This window comes from Leguminivora glycinivorella, chromosome 2, assembly GCF_023078275.1.
Source record: "Leguminivora glycinivorella isolate SPB_JAAS2020 chromosome 2, LegGlyc_1.1, whole genome shotgun sequence".
NCBI classification, from domain to species: Eukaryota; Metazoa; Arthropoda; class Insecta; order Lepidoptera; family Tortricidae; genus Leguminivora; species Leguminivora glycinivorella.
Genome location: NC_062972.1, coordinates 3,639,185 through 3,659,005, shown reverse-complemented (window position 1 = coordinate 3,659,005; position 19,821 = coordinate 3,639,185). Strand labels below are relative to the sequence as shown.

Here is a 19,821-nt window from a genome sequence, read left to right as displayed (position 1 = left end):
GAGCTGTTTCAAGTTGCATGCATACAAATTGAGGACGCTTCGCACTTCCTCTATTTAACCGTTTTAGTATTTAATGCGTTTATATGTATTAGGTAGTTCCCTTCAGTGCTAAATTATTTAACCATAAGTGCGTTTTTACATTATCCGATCCGATATCGTATACAGGCGCCATCTTGATTTTTTCCATTGATATCCTTCCGACATCCGATATCGGAACGGATAATGTTAAGACGGCCTAAAGATAAAATTATAGTTGCTTTATAATGCAAAATGGAATATCATAGAAGGTACAACGTTTTGCATTTTTTTCATAGCCAGCTGAAACTATTTCTAAATGTACTTTATATAGCAATAAATGTTATCAGTTATAAGTTGATATATTTTTATACGTACCATTAAATATGGTTAATATCTTCAGCAAACATATCCCACTTTATGGCCAGACTTTTAGGCGCCGTCCGAATGAGAACGCCCTTAATCGTAAGATCATGTTCTCAAGCTCCCGATTTGAATGAGATTTAATAAGGGTGTACAAAATAACACATTTTTATCGATACAGAAAATATTCTTATTATATTAAAGTTTTTCTGTACTTAACCTTTTTTTTTTTAGTATGGATAGGTAGACGTTTGACCACGATCACACCTGATGGTAAGTGATGATGCGGTCTACGGTGGAGCACGCTTAGTCGCTTACCTATGAGATACTTACTCTTGCTTTAAAGAGACCTGGATTGTACTCGTGTGGAAACACAGACAGGCAGGGCATTCCACTCCTTGGCATTCCTATCCCAGATTCAAAAGTTTTGAATCAAAATATTTTAGCATTAAATACTATTGGTAACCCAATTTCCAAAAAAATAGCAAGGTAATAGAAGTAAGAGGGAGAACCATAAAAATCACCATAATATCATGTGATAATACCACATACTGTTTTATTCCATATGAATTGAAAAAGGGGAAAAAAATATAACTCTTTTTAATAAAGAATTGAATATTAAATTTTGTATTGTTTACCTACACAAAAAATGATTAAACCCCAATGAAAAATGTTTTCATCGTTGTTTTTACTGAAACAAGAAATATCGCTGTTCTTTTATAACGAAAAAACCTATTAAATACTTTCATTGCCTTTAATTTGGAATATAATTTAATTGTTCCTTGTATTTATTTTATCAAAACTATCACGTTCTACAAATTGTTCATTCAAACAAAGATATTAATTTATATTTCGCACTGAATCCGATTACAATTGATGAAATCAGAAATGAATCCTGAATTTGATTGCCAATGAATATTTTGTATCTCAGAGGCCAACAAGAGATACATACATACATACAATCATGCCTGTATCCCATAAAGGGGTAGGCAAAGCATATGAAAATACTCAAGTTTCAGTGCCACTCTTGGCAAAAAGGGGCTGAAAAAAAAAACGAAATTCGACATTGCAGTGACATGTTGCCAGCCTCTCGCCTAAGTACTCCACAATTTAATCTATATCCCACAGGCGACTTCTACGACACCCACGGGAAGAAAGGGGGTGGTGGAATTCTTAATCCGTCACCACACGGGCAAGAGATACATTGTACTTTATATATGTGACTGCTGTTTATGAAAGGAATTATAATAATAATGGATGTGTCAGAATTCAATCTCTGTTTCTAAACTATAGGTAACTAGGTACTGAAAATTCTAAGACACAAATCTATACTATATAATTCAGATATGGTACCTCAAATATAACTTAAAATATAATTAAGAAACGTATAAAATAAAATTCGCAGACATTACCTATAAACGTATTAAAATTGTCTCGTAATTCAGGAAGGTGTGATCTTGTAACTTCGTTACTAAAAGAGGGTTAAGTAATCAAAACCTTGAAAGTTTGGAATTAACTTACATTCTAAAAACAAACATCACGCCTTGTTCTATTTTAGCATATATTAAGTAAGATGCGTGAGGGCTGATTATGTCAAAAGTTAGTGGGAGTTCTAAGAATTATAAAGAGAAATGTGTAGGTACCATACCATATTTTTTTTTAATAGTATATGTCGTCGACGTCATACTTTTCTAAAATGAAAGCGTTTCTTTCCGGAATTTCTTCCACACATAATCTCACCATGTCTCCGAAAAGAATTAAACTATATTAATGTCATCAAAGTTCAATATTAAGGTTGACCAAATTAAATAAAAATAGTCCGAAAAGTGTCAAAACTAATAAAAGAAATCGGAGGATGGTAAACTTGTACATGTCGTTGTCCCCAGGCGGTCGTCAGCTATGAGCTTGGAATTTATTATTACTTCCAAACTCTGATATTTTTACCACTTATTTATTTGTTAATCCTTTGTGGGGTCGGGACATGGATGGCCGCATTTTTCTGACATTTCATGACATTGGGATATTTGGGATACTTTCATGAAAAAAGTCATTTGATTTCTACACAGAGAGACAAAGATATAATTATTATACACACTGACCGTGAAACACCTTTGACATTACCTAATCGATTTTTACTGTGTTTATTTATCAGTAAACTTTTACGACCTTATTTAAGATACCAAGAACTCACAGACAATGTTACCTAGTAAGTATGTATGTTCATAATTATACCATTTAAAAATAATTCTCAAAACCAGCGGCGTCATTTAAGAAATAAAGCAAAATGTCTTATATCGGTAATCATTTAGGTACATAAAAAAAAAATATTTGAAAGTAAATGGAACACGTTTTAACTATTTTTGAGTCCAAAACTGACCAAAAACTCCATGTAAACATTGGATACATTCCCGAAGTAAAATATCTCAAAATCCGCACAATAGCCGTAACAACAAGTACATATAGGTAGTTTGAATGTCGACTGTATTCCCTGTGAAAAAAGCAAAAAAAGCAGCGTAAAGCATAAATGACTTTCCCAATAGCCGCCTTTACGCGGACGCTCTATCGCGCGTGATACAGCAATCGCGTGTGAACAATTCGCGTGTAAAGTTGACGGGAGGGGAAGAGAAAGAACGCGCGATTGCGTCTGCCAGTGCCGGCGCGCAATCGCGTGGCTGAGGTTGTCTTTACACGTACGTTCATTCGCGCGCGCAAGATGGCGGATATATGCTTGTGGACTAAAGAATTAGTAGTTGAATACTTGCTCTTTATAATTCGATACTAGAGGTATTAATAACAATAATAACGCAGTCTATCGCGCACGATTAGCTTTTACACGCACGCTCTTTCCGTTCTCAAAAATCAATTACGCGCGAAAGAACGTGAACTTTAAAAACTAACAACACGCAATCGCTTGCGATTGCGCGCACAAGCATAAACGCGCACTATCCTGTACGCTCCGGGAACGCGCGATAGAGCGACTGTGTAAATACTGTGTTACGGTTTTTCTCATGCTAAACCGAGTAGTGTTTTGTAAGGCACTAAATATGCATATTTTGGGACAAAAAAATAACAAATGTAACTTCTCAATTTGTATGCAGATTTTGATAACCATCGATTGGATAGTTTAGGCGTGACGGCCTGAAGCTGCGTTCGTATGATATTATTGTTGTCAGACAATGTATTAGCTACGACACGACGATTTCAGTTCTGTAGGTATCTTTACTTTTAATACCAGTAGGTATGATTTTGTATGAGAGTGAAGACAAGGAATGTACTGCTGATTGCTGGCAAGCAATGTGTTCAATGATTTTATGTATTGCCACGACTTACGACATCTTTTTATTGAAAAAAAGGGGAAAATAATGAATCAAATATCTTCTAACCGGACTCGAATCAGCGACGCTCGAAGATTGTCAGTCGTTACGATATGGTGGAAACGGGTCACAAAAAAGTTCAACAAAATATGTTCCAAAAATATGTAAAACAAAGTACTTAAACAGAAACTTGCTCGTATTTAATTTAATTAAAGAGATTCCGGGTAGACTCGCTCAGATGGAAGAGTTTAATAAGACAGACTTGTGCCGAAAAACTGAAGATAAGGGTAACATAAACAGAAAAAAAAATCTAAGCAGGTGCCGTAGCAGAATGGCATTTCTGCGACGCAAAATGAAAACGAAACGCCGCGAAAGGTAGTCTGGTTCTGTCACGCCAATACGCAAGAGAGATAGAGATAGATATCTGAGCGTTTGTGTCATTCGGCTACGTATCCAGGACCGTAGGCAAATGGCTTCGGTCCGTGGCGAACAGCACGCGACTGTCTGTGTCGCACCAATAAGAAAGTGCTGTGATAGAAAGAGTTAGCTATAGCGATGCGCAGTTTCCGTTTACAAGTAAGTTTTCAATAAACTTTAATAATGAAAAACACACCTTTCATATTTTTTTAAAAAGGAAAAATGTAAAAGATCACACCTCCGGCAGGACTCGAACCTGCGACCTCTGGCTCTGCGGGAGCCAGCCGCGCTCCCAACTGCGCTGCATTTTCTTCCATTTTTTCTTTAATTTAAAAAAATATGTAATATCGCTCGCAGACGTTTCTGCATGATAAAAACAAACATATTTCATAATTATCGCAAAAGCCTTATGTAGACATTTTCCAAGTAACGCCTCGGACTACCTTGAGAATCGCCATTTTGAAAAAATATGAAAATAAAAATAATTTTAGTACTATTAAATGAACAATATTGTTAATTTAACCAATACATTGCTGTGACTTTTTTAATCAGAAGTTATAATGGAACAAAGAATCTCACATACATACATAGAAAAATGAACGCTGAAAACATTAGACTTTTTCTTTGATTAAAAAGACTTTTTTAGTACTTTCAGAGGCAAAATGAGGATTTCGTGGGTAAACGGCCGAGCGTGCGAGCGAGGCCGAGTACGAGTCTTTTCATTTAGTGCTTTTCTCAAACATACAATGAAATAAAAAAAATGTTCTAAAGGACAATATTTTATAAAAAAAAGTTACTTTACCTAGGCCTATAAAATAATATGAAATCCCTTTACAGTCCTCTCAAGTTGTTGCGCCCAAAAAGCGATACTTCCCAGCCCATTTTAAGGAACGTAATAGTACATTACATCAGAGGCCAAAATGAGGATTTCCGGCCAAGTGGATATATACGGCCGAGCGAGTGTGCGAGCGAGGCCGGATAGGGATACGAGGCCGGGAATCCGTTTTCACGCCGAGGCATGTATAGTTCTTTTCTCAAACATACAATGAAATAAAAAAAAATGTTCTAAAGGACAATATTTTATAAAAAAAAGTTACTTTGCAGGCCTAGGCCTGAAAAATAATATGAAATCCCTTTACAGTCCTCTCGAGTTGTTGCGCCCAAAAAGCGATACTTCCCAGCCCATTTTAAGGAACGTAAAGACAATATTTCATTGCATGTTTGAGAAAAGAATATTTTGACTTGACTTCATCTTCCGTACACTACTAAGGATTAAATTGGCATTATTGACACTGAATAAACGCATTAAATGCGTTTATAAGAACCTAACAAGCAATTTGCAAGTTCGTTCGAGTAAGCTTGTTAGAAAGGTGCATGGACTGAGTTCGTGTAATATATTACGTTCAGCTAGCAACTAGGAAATAGTAATGTTAGGGCAGGTCGGTGCATGCAAGGCATAGAGTATTGAAACGAATTAATTAAATAATTAATTATGTTATATTTATTTATATTTAGAGGAGGTTATAAATTTGGTACATTTATTAAACTTAAACTCCTACGCCGTGTCTTGCGTGGGCGATGGTCGCGCGACGGTGATGCGACGCATACGAAATCAAACCTTAGATATGGAAGTATGAGCCGCGACGGCGACGGTGGCGCAACGAGCGCGCGCGCGAATATTTTGTTTAATTTTGTATTGTGTGAATTTGGTGAATCTGGATAGCAATAAAGTTTTATTCAGCAGGCGTAGCACATGATGGTCGCGGGAGTATGTCGCCGTCCTGTCCTTATGTCATTAATACAATTAGACAAAGACGTGTCATCTATCTCGCGGCGACATACTCCCGCGGTCATCTTGTGCTAGGCCTACTGATCTGATTATTTATATAAACGAAACGGCTCTTAGTTTCTTCATTTCCTCCTTAATTATTCTCAATTTTAAATATCGCTTCCATTTCCACTCGAACGTAACCTAAAAATAAAATTTGGATAGTAACAAAACCTTTAAAAATGAGGTTATGACTTAAGTTGACATCAAAGTACCTACCTTTCTAATTTAATTTCAAAAGTTTTATAATTCGTACATTTTCGGGTTGTTACAACATTTGTCGGTTAATACTGAGCAACCTATCTTTAACTCATACGCGGATCCAGGGGGGGGGGGGGTCATGGGGGTCATGACCCCCCTGGAGCCTAGGTTGGCCATACAAATAGACCACGTGACCCCCCCTCTGGGGCCTGGGCCTTTACTACGTGACCCCCCCCGGGCACGAAGCTGGATCCGCGCTTGCTTTAACTTACTTATTTGGTCGTATAATGTTTTCATTAACCGAATAAAAATAAACATTCCCTCATTAATAACAAGAGTTTATTCAATTTTATCGATGCAAGTACCGAATTCGATTGTTTTCCTTGATATGAGAGAAATTTCCATCATATCATACGACATAGGTAATTTGAGAATCAATTGCTCGCATGCGGTTTCGTATTACATTTTTATCGACTTCGCCTGAACATAGAGTACTTAGCAATAATTTAACACTTTTCCGAGTTTCAGTCTTTCTACTTAATAACTATTCATCTATCAAAAAATTTTGCTTTGCTTAAAAGTAAAACGTAATATTCAATCATTGGTACAGTCACCGGTATTCTATAATTTGTAGCGGCATAAATAAGTGATGATTTCTGTATCTTGTCACTTTAACGTCGTGTCTGAAATGTCATAAAAAATTGTCAAACGATTTAGAGCGACAAGGTACAAAAATCATGCTTATTTATGTCAGTGACTGTACCTTCATAATATTAACACAAAAATAATCTTGTTACATTTTTACTAATGCGTTAAGGTTAGGTAAGGTACATTCAGTTTTTACTGTTGTTATACCTAATAAATAGACAATAAATAAATTAATTAATTCTAATATGTAATCCAAAGTCATAAGAAACACAGTTGTCACAAATTTTCAGACATAAATATGAGTAGGTAGGTGTCATAAAAAAATTTGACAGTGAAAATGTTTTTTTTTTCACTGTCAGATTTTTTATTTGTTAACAAAAACCAAATACAGTTCTCACAAAATAACCACAAATTATTTCTCCGTACATAAAACTTCTGATACACAAAAATATGTTTACTCTATACATTTTGTATTAACCTGATTGTGTCGTCCACAGAACAGAGAGTTAACAGAATAGGTAGCAAGTCAGCGGGGCTGTATGAGAAGGTCAACGGGTGGCGCAGCCAGCGCGGAGGTATGAGAACGCATGCGCTTTTGCTGTCGAAACGCAACGGATTCATTGCATCTGAATATCATAATGTTATTTTTTGTCCTAAATAAAAATTATGTCTAAATTATTAATTATACTGTTGCGGCTAGCGTTTGACTAGAGGTAACAACTATATCGGAGTAAACTGAAAACCAGTGTCCGATTCTCGGCTCACTTTTGGTTTAATTTACAGTAACTTTATATTTTTATCATTTCTTAGTCTAACTTAAAAACAGGTCAAAATATTCTAAAATTATTTAATTTTTTCATTAATGTCAATTTGTTTAAATCTGAAAAGTGAACGCGGCCATTTCATTTCTCAGTATGATACCTAATTTTCAAATGGCTATTTATTGTTGTTATGACTAATATTCCGCTAGAGTTTCAAATTATGTTATTAGACCCTCTAGCACAACTTGCTTTGTCGCGCGCGAGTCCATAAATGAAGTCGCACTTGATATATGGACTCGCGCGCGACCAGGAAAGTTGTGCTAGAGGGTCAGATTAGGTAAGCTACATCTGATTCTTACGTCATTGCGAAGGATGTAGCTCGTAATATGCATAACGCACGATGTTTCGTTCAAACTTTGAAATGACATTCGAATCAGATCCAATATGATATGTACATACATACCTCTAGTATTCACAAGTTCTGACTGAAGCGCAAAATCTGACTTATGCATCCTGAAATTGAAGCTTTTTTGACACTATTCACTTTCACTATCTAGGATTTTTTTGGTAAATTAATAAATAAAATGATATTTAGGTGCAACGAAACCAAAGCGTCAAAACATGCACGCGTTCTACTGCCAAATGTCAATGTATTTATATGTACTTAGGTATTTTAGTATAGATGTCTGCACAGTTCAACTCAATTAAGGTTGTAAAAATATTTAATAGCAATATATGCGAATAAATATTGTCAGTTTCGTTTTCTTTCAACCCCTTATTTGCCAAGAGTGGCACTGAAGTTTTAGTAGTTTCATGTGTTCTGCCTACCCTTTTATGGGATAGAGGCGTGATTGTATGTATGTATGTATGTATGTAAATATTGTTAGATCCAGCTATTGACAATGTAGTTAGGAAGCTTCCATAAAAGATAAAATGCACGCGCAAGATGTTAAATGTTATATTATATTTAGCAAAATGAGTATTCAAATAATTTTTGTAGAAACTTTTTTATTAACATCGACAGGATCTTTGTAAGTTTGAGCCACGTAGTAGATTTTTGTACGCTTTTTATTGAATGTAATCAACGCACGACGTATTAAAGAAAAACACAGTATATGTTAAATGTATGCTTTTGATATAAAACCAGCAACTTAAAACATGTTCTAACTTAATATTAACTTTAATGTTGACTGGCTGTCTTGCATGAGCAAAGATTTTGTCAGCAAAATACATGAATAAACCTGAACTAAATCTTTACTATGATAAAAGGCCGTTGACAAAACGAATCAACAGAGTGACAATAATAAGTACGATTCTCGTAGTATTCAACTTCCAACAGATTTCCATTGTCACTTTTTACGACACTTAAATGTTGTCAGAAATTATGACAATTGAAAGTACACCATACATGCAGACCATACATATCAAAGGAGTTACGGGCAAACTCAGCGAAAAAAAAATCTCTAATATAATCTCATCACGGCAACATCACAGCAACACATTTCTTATCAGGACATTTCACTTATAGTTCCCTACAGTATAATAAAAGTGGCTATTTGCTAGGTACACGACAGGTTTATTTTGTGGGCCTTTCCATGTTAAATTTGATGGTGTCAAATTAATTCCAATGACCACCGTTAGCATTAACTTTGAACATAATGGACAGCTCCATAACATGTCGTGTAGGTATTTAATCAGCGCCACTCTGTCATGCTCGTTGCCATATATTAATTTCAATATTATTGCCGAATTTACCCCAACCCGCCTCCATAATGGCACTTATCAAGCAGTCATATATTATGAGTATTGATTTTATTCACAATAACAATAGACGGTAGCCTCTGCACTTGCCTACTCTGCGCCCGTTCCCAGAGCTAGTTAGCGCCGAGGGAAAATTGTCACTTTCCACAAACATGCGATCGTTGAATTATTTACACAATTATTGCACATTTATTTACACACGGAAGGACGGGTTCTAAGAAGTTTAATTAGTGGTGAAATAGGTTTCGCGGGTAGTGTCAAGGTTTCGCTATCCGATCGTATGCTAAACGTTTCGTTTAAAAAGTGTCTTATTCTGAGAAAAACGGTGTTTTCTTCATAATTCAAAATAAAAATAGCATTTGTACCTATTGATGAATAGTTATTCGTATAAAAATGGCTTTCTGCTACCAGGGCACTTTGCCAATGTCAAGTGAATTATTTCCATACTACATATATTAATATTATAAATGGAAAAGTGTGTGTATCTGTTTGTTTGTCCGTCTTTCACGGCAAAACGGAGCGACGAATTGACGTGATTTTTTAAATGGAGATAGTTGAAGGGATAGAAAGTGACATAATATTATGCTACTTTATGTCTCTAACGCGAGCGAAGCCGCGGGCAAAAGCTAGTAGATATTATATTTAAGAACGAGGCCTACGCGATGCACTGCACTAGGAGCAGCAGTACCTACAAAGCATGATGGCGGCCGGGACCATGAACAGCCGAGCGATGTCCGTGGAATTGGGTATCAGGGACGGCCTGATGTTTTATCATTTATCATTTATCGCGCGACCATGATTGCCTTGCTGAAGTGTTTAAACAAACAAAATCAGGCGGGCAATCACTAGTGACATGGCCTATCACGTCCATGCGTCCCTTTCGCCAATTTCTTAGCACGCTCAACGAACACTTTGAACTGCCTGTCGGGGAAAAAAAATTCGTGTATAAGCGAATTTTGGCATAGTTGTAGAGAATGGTGTCTTAATTCAGATACTCAAAGTACTCGGGGGTGGGGGTGGAGATAACGGGTGGAGGGGGGTGTAAAGGTCCCTTTTTTTAGTTTTTCGTGAATACCTCTTAAACTGTGTCACGTAGCAAAAAATGTTCTAAGACATAACTATACCCCGTAATCGAACCGGCAAATCTGTAGCAGATGTACGTCAGGGTTGTCACTACCTATGTATGTACTTGTACTACGAATACAAAAAAACACACATGTTATTGAACATATCTTTATTAACTAAACATCTTATTTACCTCCACAGAATTTTGAAATAAACTATGCTTCTGTATAATTACGTCCTTATCCATGAATGTAATGTATGAAAGGCACCATCGTGAATTATATTTAAGTTGTGATCCATCTGAACCTTCTTCTCTATTGTATATAGTCACTCCATGTTTCCACTTCATATGGCTAGGTACTTGAGCCTGCCCGCTACACATATGGGACAGCTGGCCTGTTTCTCTCTTAAATAAGTGATGAACTAAATCCCGACACATCTTTTTAAATCTTTATTATATATATATATTTGTTGCACATACGATACAAGAAATATTTAGTTCGTTTTTTTTCTAGTACACCAATATTTTCAAGTAATAAAGATTCCATAATGTATTAATTCCAGAAAATGCGTGCTCTTATGAATAAAATAACATACACATTTAAATGCATTTAACATTGATGACATTGACATATTAATGATCTATTTTCTTTGATAGAAAATCAAACAAGGTTTTATCTAAAGAGGGTCAGTAAGGTTATTTTTACTTATCATATCATTATTAGTACTTATCAATCATACGTGCAGTATGCAGTAGAGTAAATAAATTATTCATCGTGATCGCCAACCCTGACATCAAACTGTCAAATGCTATGGTTTTGCTACATCCGTTACGAGGTATGCATAAGTAATCTTCATAAAGTTCTCTACAAAAAAGTATGTATACTTTTTATCTGGGATCACTGGGAATAGTTTATGAAATATGGAGGGGAAAAGATGGAAAATAATAGTACATTGAACAATACTAACGAGAGTAAGTTAAATCGCGACGGCTTGCCAGAGCGATTTAAAGACTCGACTTAGTAATATTTATACTTCCAGAGTTACACACAATGTTTTTCATTACACTTGTATTATTAAAAAAAAACTTTTCTGGCCATCTTTTCCTCTCCATATTTCATGAACATCCCAGATAAAAAGTGTACATACTTTTTTTGTAGAGAATTTTCTGAAGATTACTTGTGTCTTAGAACATGTTTTGCTACGTGGCACAGTTTAAGAGGTATTCACGAAAAACTAAAAAAAAGGGACCTTTACACCCCCTTCCACCCGTTATCTCCACCCCCACCCCCGAGTACTTTGAGTATGTAGATTAAGACATCATTCCCTACAATTATACCAAAATTCGCTTATACACGAATTATTTCCGATGAGATAGATAGATAGATAGATAGAATACTCTTTATTAGCACACCTCAGCAAAAGATACAGTGGAGACAAAACAAATGATTATAAATAGAGGCAGACAACAGGCGGTCTTATCGCTAAAGAGCGATCTCTACCAGACAACCTTTGGGTAGCGGAAATAACAAACATAATCAAAAAGAGTAGGTGCTTCGAAATAATAAAAAAAACATAATTATTCTAATGTCCAACACACAAATTGAATAAACATACACATATAAGAGAATATAAATAGACTTACATAAACATACTTAAATAGTAATATACAACAAGCCAGATATATAGTATCAAACCAAAAATATACAGCAATCATACCAACCACAGAGTAAATATAGCAATACGATCACTAAGGGAGAGATAGATAATGTTCTTTAAGCATTTTTTTAAAAACAGAAAGAGATTGAGCCCGTCTAATGCCCGGAGGTAGAGAGTTCCAGAGTCGAACAGCTTTGAAGGTAAAAGAGGAGTTGTAAAATTTTGAAGAAGAAGATGGGACAGACAGAAGTAGACTGCGGGACAACCTTACAGAATTAAGGTAACTAAAACACCCCTTGAGATACTGGGGAGTTGTAGGAAGGAATAAAATGCAATACAAGAGGGACAAAATATGAAAGTTACGACGATAGCGAATAGGGAGCCACTTGAGCTGTGAGCGAAAGTGAGAAACATCATACTTGCGTAAGCCAAATATGAACCGAATGCAAATATTTTTAATGCGCTCAAGTTTATTTAGTCTGGGCTGTTTAGTTGGTCCTCCGTTAGGTCAAGATATGAAACGTCAGCATAGTCTAAAATGAGATTAGATTCGATGAGGTAGGCTTCGTTAAGTGTGCTATCTGTAAGAGCGACGAGGATGCATCGACGCGATAAACTATATCACTCGTGCCAGGTATTACTTACCTCTCCAGAGATTAATAGGATTAATATCCCAAAAAAAAAATGTTTAAATTAAACATTTTGCCTTTAATTTCAAACAATAATAAAATATTAATAATAACTTCAAAATGCCGGCCGTGCTTAAAATATAACACGTCATTTTGCGTTTAGAAACACGCTAAGCGTATGAGTCCTGAGGGAAATCATTCGCCGGATTTACGTACAATAAACATGTTCACACGATTTGATTGGATGTTCATAGATTTCCTACCTATCACTACGTTTTCTGAGAAATATTAAATTTACAATTGCAAATTATTGTTTGAGATCCTTAGGGAAACTGATAAAAAAATATTTTATTATTCAATACTTATTACGGTCTCTACAGACGTTACATAGTTGATTGTTTGAGATTTGCACATTGTGGCATAGACAAATGGTCAATTCCTCACGCGTCGTCACATAAATATAGATATGCGATACGCTACCCTTTCTACCACTCTTTTGTATTAGCACGATAGGAGTTTGCCCCCCTTTTATTTTGGCCATTTTCTACAATCAATATAATATACATTTATGAAAATAATACTTTCAATGTTTGGAGGTTAACAATGTTCATAACTATGATAACTATGCCAAATTTCAAATCGATAGCATTAAGTACTTCTCGAGATATTTAAGAACGTGACAGACAGACAGACGGACAGAGTCGCGCCATAAGGGTGTTCCTTTTGTACTTTTTTGGTACGGAACCCTAAAAAAGAGGAGGATAATGTCATACATGTTAAAAAAACTAAATCCTAATTACAAACTTAACGACGCCCAATTCGCCCAGATTGACCAGCTTGTACAAATCTCTGGCAGTTTTAGACAAAGGAAGCGACAAAATATAGTTATTTTAAATATAGTTAAATTAATGTTATACTTCGTTACAAAACAGTCTTTTAGCTTCGTTTCGGACACATACCATCATGACGTGAGTAGCGTCTTCTATAATTGTCCTGCATTCCGTACAATTTTGTGAATCGCTCTTTTGCATCAAAAAAGCACAGCTATTAAGTGGAATGTGTCCGGATCATTGTCACAGTGTGCGTAGCCGAATGCACAAACGCTCACGAAACGCTCACGAAACGAAACGCTCGTAGATATCTATCTCTATAGCTCGTGCGTATTAGCGCGAGAGACCCAGACTACCTTTAGCGGCGTTTCGTTTTCGTTTCGCGTCGTAGAAATGCCATTCGGCTGCGGGGCCAGGGCATGGGCTGTAATGATATCTAACCTACCAATTCACAATTTGATGTAGCTTTTATGGAAGCCTTAAGGGGGAACGTATTCGACGAAAATTATTTTTTAATACTTGAAAATGTACGCTAAAAAGATAAAGATCCTGTTACATAATGCGCACTTAGCTCGTTAAGGCGTCGCGAGTGATTTGCATAAAAGGAAATGTGATCGGCCTTAAGGGATCTATACACTTAACCACTTTAGTGCCCTGCACAGACATAATGTAGTGCATCTAAGGCCTAGGCGAATTGGATTAGTGACCAATCAGAGCACTCACGATAATGCACCTTTGTCAGCAGTGAAACTCGAACATGTAATAGATATAAGTAGATCAACAGGATAAATTATAGTCAGTTAAGACCTACGTCTTATCATAGATTAAATATAAGAAGATCACCATCACATACATTAAAATGCGACCGACGAAGAACGCGCATACACTACACCAGACATAGATGGCGCCACAAAAAAATGCCTCATTGCCATCGATAAGGTAACTGTCCCATATTACGGGAACTTAAGACGTTTCCGACTTTGAGCGAGTATTGTAAAAAAAATGCGACGTTTCTAGTCGTGTTAATTATTTTATTTTAAGGATAAGTCTTCTACGATGGATTTAAGATATTATTTTGCATCGTAACTTCTAATTTATAGAAATTACCGTTGTTTTACTTAAACCTTAGTTTGCCCATTATTCCGGGATACAATTTTGGTATGGCTTCAATTCCGGGAGTCGTTGTACGTAATTACGGGATACCTTTAAAGTCCACGTTGTTAAAGCATAATGTAAAAAACGAATTAAAAATATTGTTTACGTAAATATATAAATGCTCATATCGTTTTGATAGATGCTTATACAGAGTGTATTTTTTATAATTGGCAATGTTTTGATGGGTTGGGGTGGGATGGGAAATATGATATTTTACGGTATAACTATTATATGATTATAATGACAGGGTGTTATAAGTTTTACTGTCTGTCTAAGGCATCGCTTTCGAATGGATGAACCGATTTAGATTAATTTTTTTCGTTTGAAAGCTGAATTAGTCGAGAGTGTTCTTAGCCATGTTTGATGAAAAACGCTTAACAATGTCGGGGTTTTTTTTTCAAAATTTAATTTCAATCCAGAAGCTATTGCCGGATATAAAAATTGCACGACACTCGTGAAAATTTCAGTTTTTTGGTACTGGTGATTACTGAGCTACACCGTATACATATAATTATGGTGGTGATACGTTATTCAAGTATGTATATATAAATAAATAGTACTCAATAAATAAATATTATAGGCCGTTCTTACACAGATTGACTGTCTGACTAATTTGTACTATTTTATATTTATGTATGTCTATCCTATTATGTATTATCCTCATGTAAATTTTAGCTTTCTAGTACTAATAATGATTGAGCTAAATCGTAGACGGACAGACTGACTGACGGACAAACCAATATGCGGTATAAAGATTTTTAGCTAACTAAGGAAGTTGAAAAACATAATAGTCGGGTCTCTATACCTTATTTTGTGTTTTTATATTTTAATATACTTTATATAGGCATACCGGAATAAGATACACTCATATAAAGTCGTGTACTTAATTACGGCAGTCAAAACGAAGGCTATGTTAAATGACAAAAAAAATTTTTTTTAGTACATTGGAAGATTATATAACAATTATACTCAAAACATCGAAATAAGTAACCTTTGTGCTGTAATTTTGTGAAATAAAACAAATTTAATGTCGATGCCACACTCCAATATTTCGCACGTATTACTCAACGAGTATATATTTCGTACTCAATTATGAGACTAAAATCTAAAAAATATATGTACCGTAATTATGTCACTATAATCTGTAATCTTTACTCAATATATTTACATCAAATATATAAATATACTTCACCGCATATAGTAATAAAACATAAAAACATTGCGGACTGTGTTTCCGTTATTCCGGGATACTCCCGCAATTATGTACACCGCGTCAAAATGGTGTACATTATTCCGGGAGCGGGTACTTTAATTAAAATATGCTTTAAATTAATTTGAAAAGATGATATAAATGTCTTTTAATAACTATAAGGCAATTATGATACAAATTTAATATAAATAAACTTACCCGCATTACAGTAAACCCTTAAGAAGTTCCGCTGCCGCGTTAAGCTGACCGTCAAACACGCCCATAGAAACCACTGCGTGGTTGCGACTGACGCGTTTGGAGGTACCTCACGGCTTCAAAAGATATGATAGATATTCGAAAATCGACTTTTTCGGTTCTATTTGATCTATAGTTAATAAAATACTGCCTTAAATTAAGATTTTACTGATAGTTTCCTTATTTTGCGACAAAAACCAAAGTATCCCGGAATAATGTACCACATTTTACTATCCCGGAATAGTGTACAGTTACCTTACTCGCTCAGAAAACAGCCGAAGGTTGCCCGTGTTAGTTGCTCCTACCCATAGACTCGCGAAGGTTCGAAAGTCGCTCAGTGTAATCGGGCCCAAAATATACAATAAAATTCCTCATGACATTAAAGCTATAAGAAACGATTCGCTGTTTGTTAAGAAACTTAAACTTTTGCTCCTAAGTCAAGCATGTTATACTGTCGAGGACTTTATGAAATGATGTATGAATGTAACTATTTCTAAATAATGTAATAATATAATTATAGCTGCACAATCATTATTATTATCTCAATAAAGTAAATGTAGACCTAAGTATTCTTTATAATGAATTTAATTAATAATTTATTATTTTATTGTGTACCTTTTAACTTCCTATTTCTGTGATAACCTGATATGACCTGTAAAATGTTTAATTTTTACCAATAAAGAAACTGAACTGAACTGAACTGATTACTTATAGATTGGCGTTAAGTGTCACTTTCGAGCCATAAATCTATGTCAAAAGTGACACTTAACGCCATCTACAAGTATAATCGAAAGCTAAAAGACATTTTTTTGTAGCGCCATCTATGTGTGGTGTAGTGTATGCGCGTTCTTAGGCGGTCGCGTTTTAATATATGGGATTTTTGTTATACCACGTCGGTGGCAAACATGTATACGGTCCGCCTGATGGAAAGCGGTCACCGAAACCATGTGCGTGTCACATGCGCGGCTTGTATAATCTTCTTATATTTAATCTATGGTCTTATTTGTAGCCATAAAAATCTATATTTTTAAAATCACATTCTGAAAAGGCACCAGTGTTTATAAGTACATTCTATTAACATGCATGCCTCTGATACAAGCTTTATCAATGGTAATATTGGTAATACATTTATTGAACACCGTGAGGACACCTGCATACATCTACATAGAAATGCAAACGTGTATGTGAAGTTCCCAATCCGCATTGGGCTACCGTGGAGACTACAACCCGAGCCATCTCTTTCATGCGTGAGAGGAGGCCTGTGTCCAGCAGTGGGACGTATACAATACACCGTGTTTCCGGTATCACTCAAAACCTCAGACACCCCAACTGATTTTTATTTTTTTAAACGTATCTAGAATGTTCATTTTTTAATCTGATGATTATTATTTGTTTGAATTGAATCTTTAATTTTCTGTGCAGCTCTACTCGGCTTTTAACTCTACACTCAATAAAATAATTGCTAGCTACCATCATAAGCCTTCAAACTGTTTAATTGTGTACGTTACTGCAACGACACAAGGTTTACCAAGAGACAGCTATGGCAATGTAAAGCACTTTAACCTGTCTCATAGTAAACTTCAAATTGGACAGGTGACTCAGTAAGCAAATTTACACCTAAAATTCAAAATGACAAGGTTGTAATTAGGTACGAGTTCAGTTTGTTATGACTTATGATAAACTTTAAATTTAAACTGACGCACAACGTCTATTTCGTAGCAGAAAAAAAATCGTCCAAGTAACCAGCCAGTATTAATACCCTTAAATACTGAAAAAGGTATACAACCTCTAACAATATGATATGCACAATGTTGTATTACGAATTTGTAGAATGGGCACGTAATCAATAACTAATAATACAAATTAAAACAAAAAATATTACCCCCATCAAGATATACCTCAATCGATTCTACTCGCGATTCTGAACAAACAGTTTTCAGGTTTTTAGTGTTAAGTGAAACACGGTGTATAGGTTCAATCATCATAAATGTTAATAATATTAAAGAGAATATGGTCTTCGGTTACCGTGATAGTTACTCATTTACAATTCATCCCGACGTTAAACAGTTTTACAAAAATACAACAAAAAGCGAAACAAATAACAAAAAAAGAATTAAGACGATTCGGGAGGGATCAATTCTCCATACAGACACCTCGGCTATTTCCTCCCTGGTTCTTGACGATAGAGCAATGATTTTTTCAACACAGATTATTATAATTTTTATCTGTGTCGGACCGTTTTGATTTTGATGTTCTTATTTTTAAAGACGCTAGACCCCATCAAAATTTTCCAAAAACGGCTTTATTGATTATGGCGCAAAAAAAGGTGTGGTAAGTATTCAAAATTGGCAACAATTAGGCAAAAAAATTAAACGGTCCGACATAGACTATTTCATTGTTATTCAGATTCTCAAATTTGGTAACGATTGATTAAGTTTTGAAGGAGCAAACAGTCGAGAGCGGAACTTCGATATGTTTTAAAGTTGTTCTGTATTTTTTTTCGATAAATCTAGTTAATAACAATCGAAAAATCTTTTTGATCGATTTCTTGGAACAAACTCCCAGAAGACGTTGCACAAAATGTGAATCAGTTTAAAAATAGACTACAAGAACAATTTTTTTACGATAAATACAGGCTATATCTTCTTTAACTGTTATTAAATAATAATAAAATAATAATAATAATAACACTAGTATATTTAACTAAAATTCCCAAATTGAAATGGGGCCTTTCCATTTTAGCATTTTCGCTCCCGTAGCCTCTTAACGACTGCGACATAATATTATTGCTGGCCGCTGGGTCAAGCTTAGTAAATCATTTTTTTAAAGTAGCAGTTTTATATTGATACTTCTATATACTTGTACTCGAGAAGAATAAAAATTAATGGAAGTTAGGGCTAATACCAACATCACTAGTGACCCAAATTTACGTTGTAGTTTTCCAAAATCGATTAAATTGAGGCATCAACTGTTAATTAAAATGAACATGATGTCCAATGACGTCACTAGATTAAATACTTCTCTACCTGGATCGAGTTTTCAATGGATTGGAACAGTGTAGGTATGTATGTACGTTTCGGACATTAGTAAAATCACATTTACTAGGAGTATAAATACAGATTTTTAAAGGGTGTGCATAGGGCCGATATGTAATTTTTATAAAGGTCCTTTAAAAATAAATTGAAAAAAAAAAGGGTGTGCATAACACGAGTTGCAAGATTACGATAACTGCATACCATCAGGAGGATCTTATTTTTGTTTGCCTTGCTGATAACTGTAATTTTTATTATTGAGTTATTTGTATAGCACACATAATATTCGGCATTTATCAAATATGCAGTGTATAGCCACCATCTTAGCACAGTATAATAAAGAGTACTCCCCGCTGAAAGCGCCGCCCACTCCCTCTCGGTTACCTCACAATTACCGCCTGTCAAAAACGCGAACAGTCGACCTGTCATATCTCACTCATACAAGCATGGTACGCGTTCACCTACACGAACTTAAAATGTGTGCTGGGGACCTATTTTTGAGTCTCACGCGTTCGAATTCAGAAAACTGTCACTGAAAATAATAGGCAATTCACCGTTTTCAACCGGTATTTTAGTGACATTGAGACTCAAAAATCGGCCCCCTGGGAACGCGCTTCTTTCATATATATATTTGATCGCCAGTGTCCGAGATGTGATCTTAGGTAATTGGTAAGTATGATTATAAATCATGCGATGCGC

At 35.4% G+C, this 19,821-nt stretch overlaps 1 protein-coding gene across 3 annotated transcripts in view; it reads left to right on the top strand.

Moving 5' to 3' along the window:
• Window positions 1-19,821, top strand: part of LOC125240394 (neuropeptide CCHamide-1) — a 94,163-nt gene that overhangs the window by 42,515 nt on the left and 31,827 nt on the right. For 2 of the 3 annotated variants that reach the window (XM_048148291.1, XM_048148292.1), the window contains one exon: window positions 7,284-7,361. The exons of the other annotated variant lie outside the window; for it this stretch is intronic. In XM_048148291.1, the coding sequence (XP_048004248.1) occupies window positions 7,284-7,361 (78 nt within the window). The remainder of the gene's footprint in view (window positions 1-7,283; window positions 7,362-19,821) is intronic. 3 annotated transcript variants of the gene reach the window in all.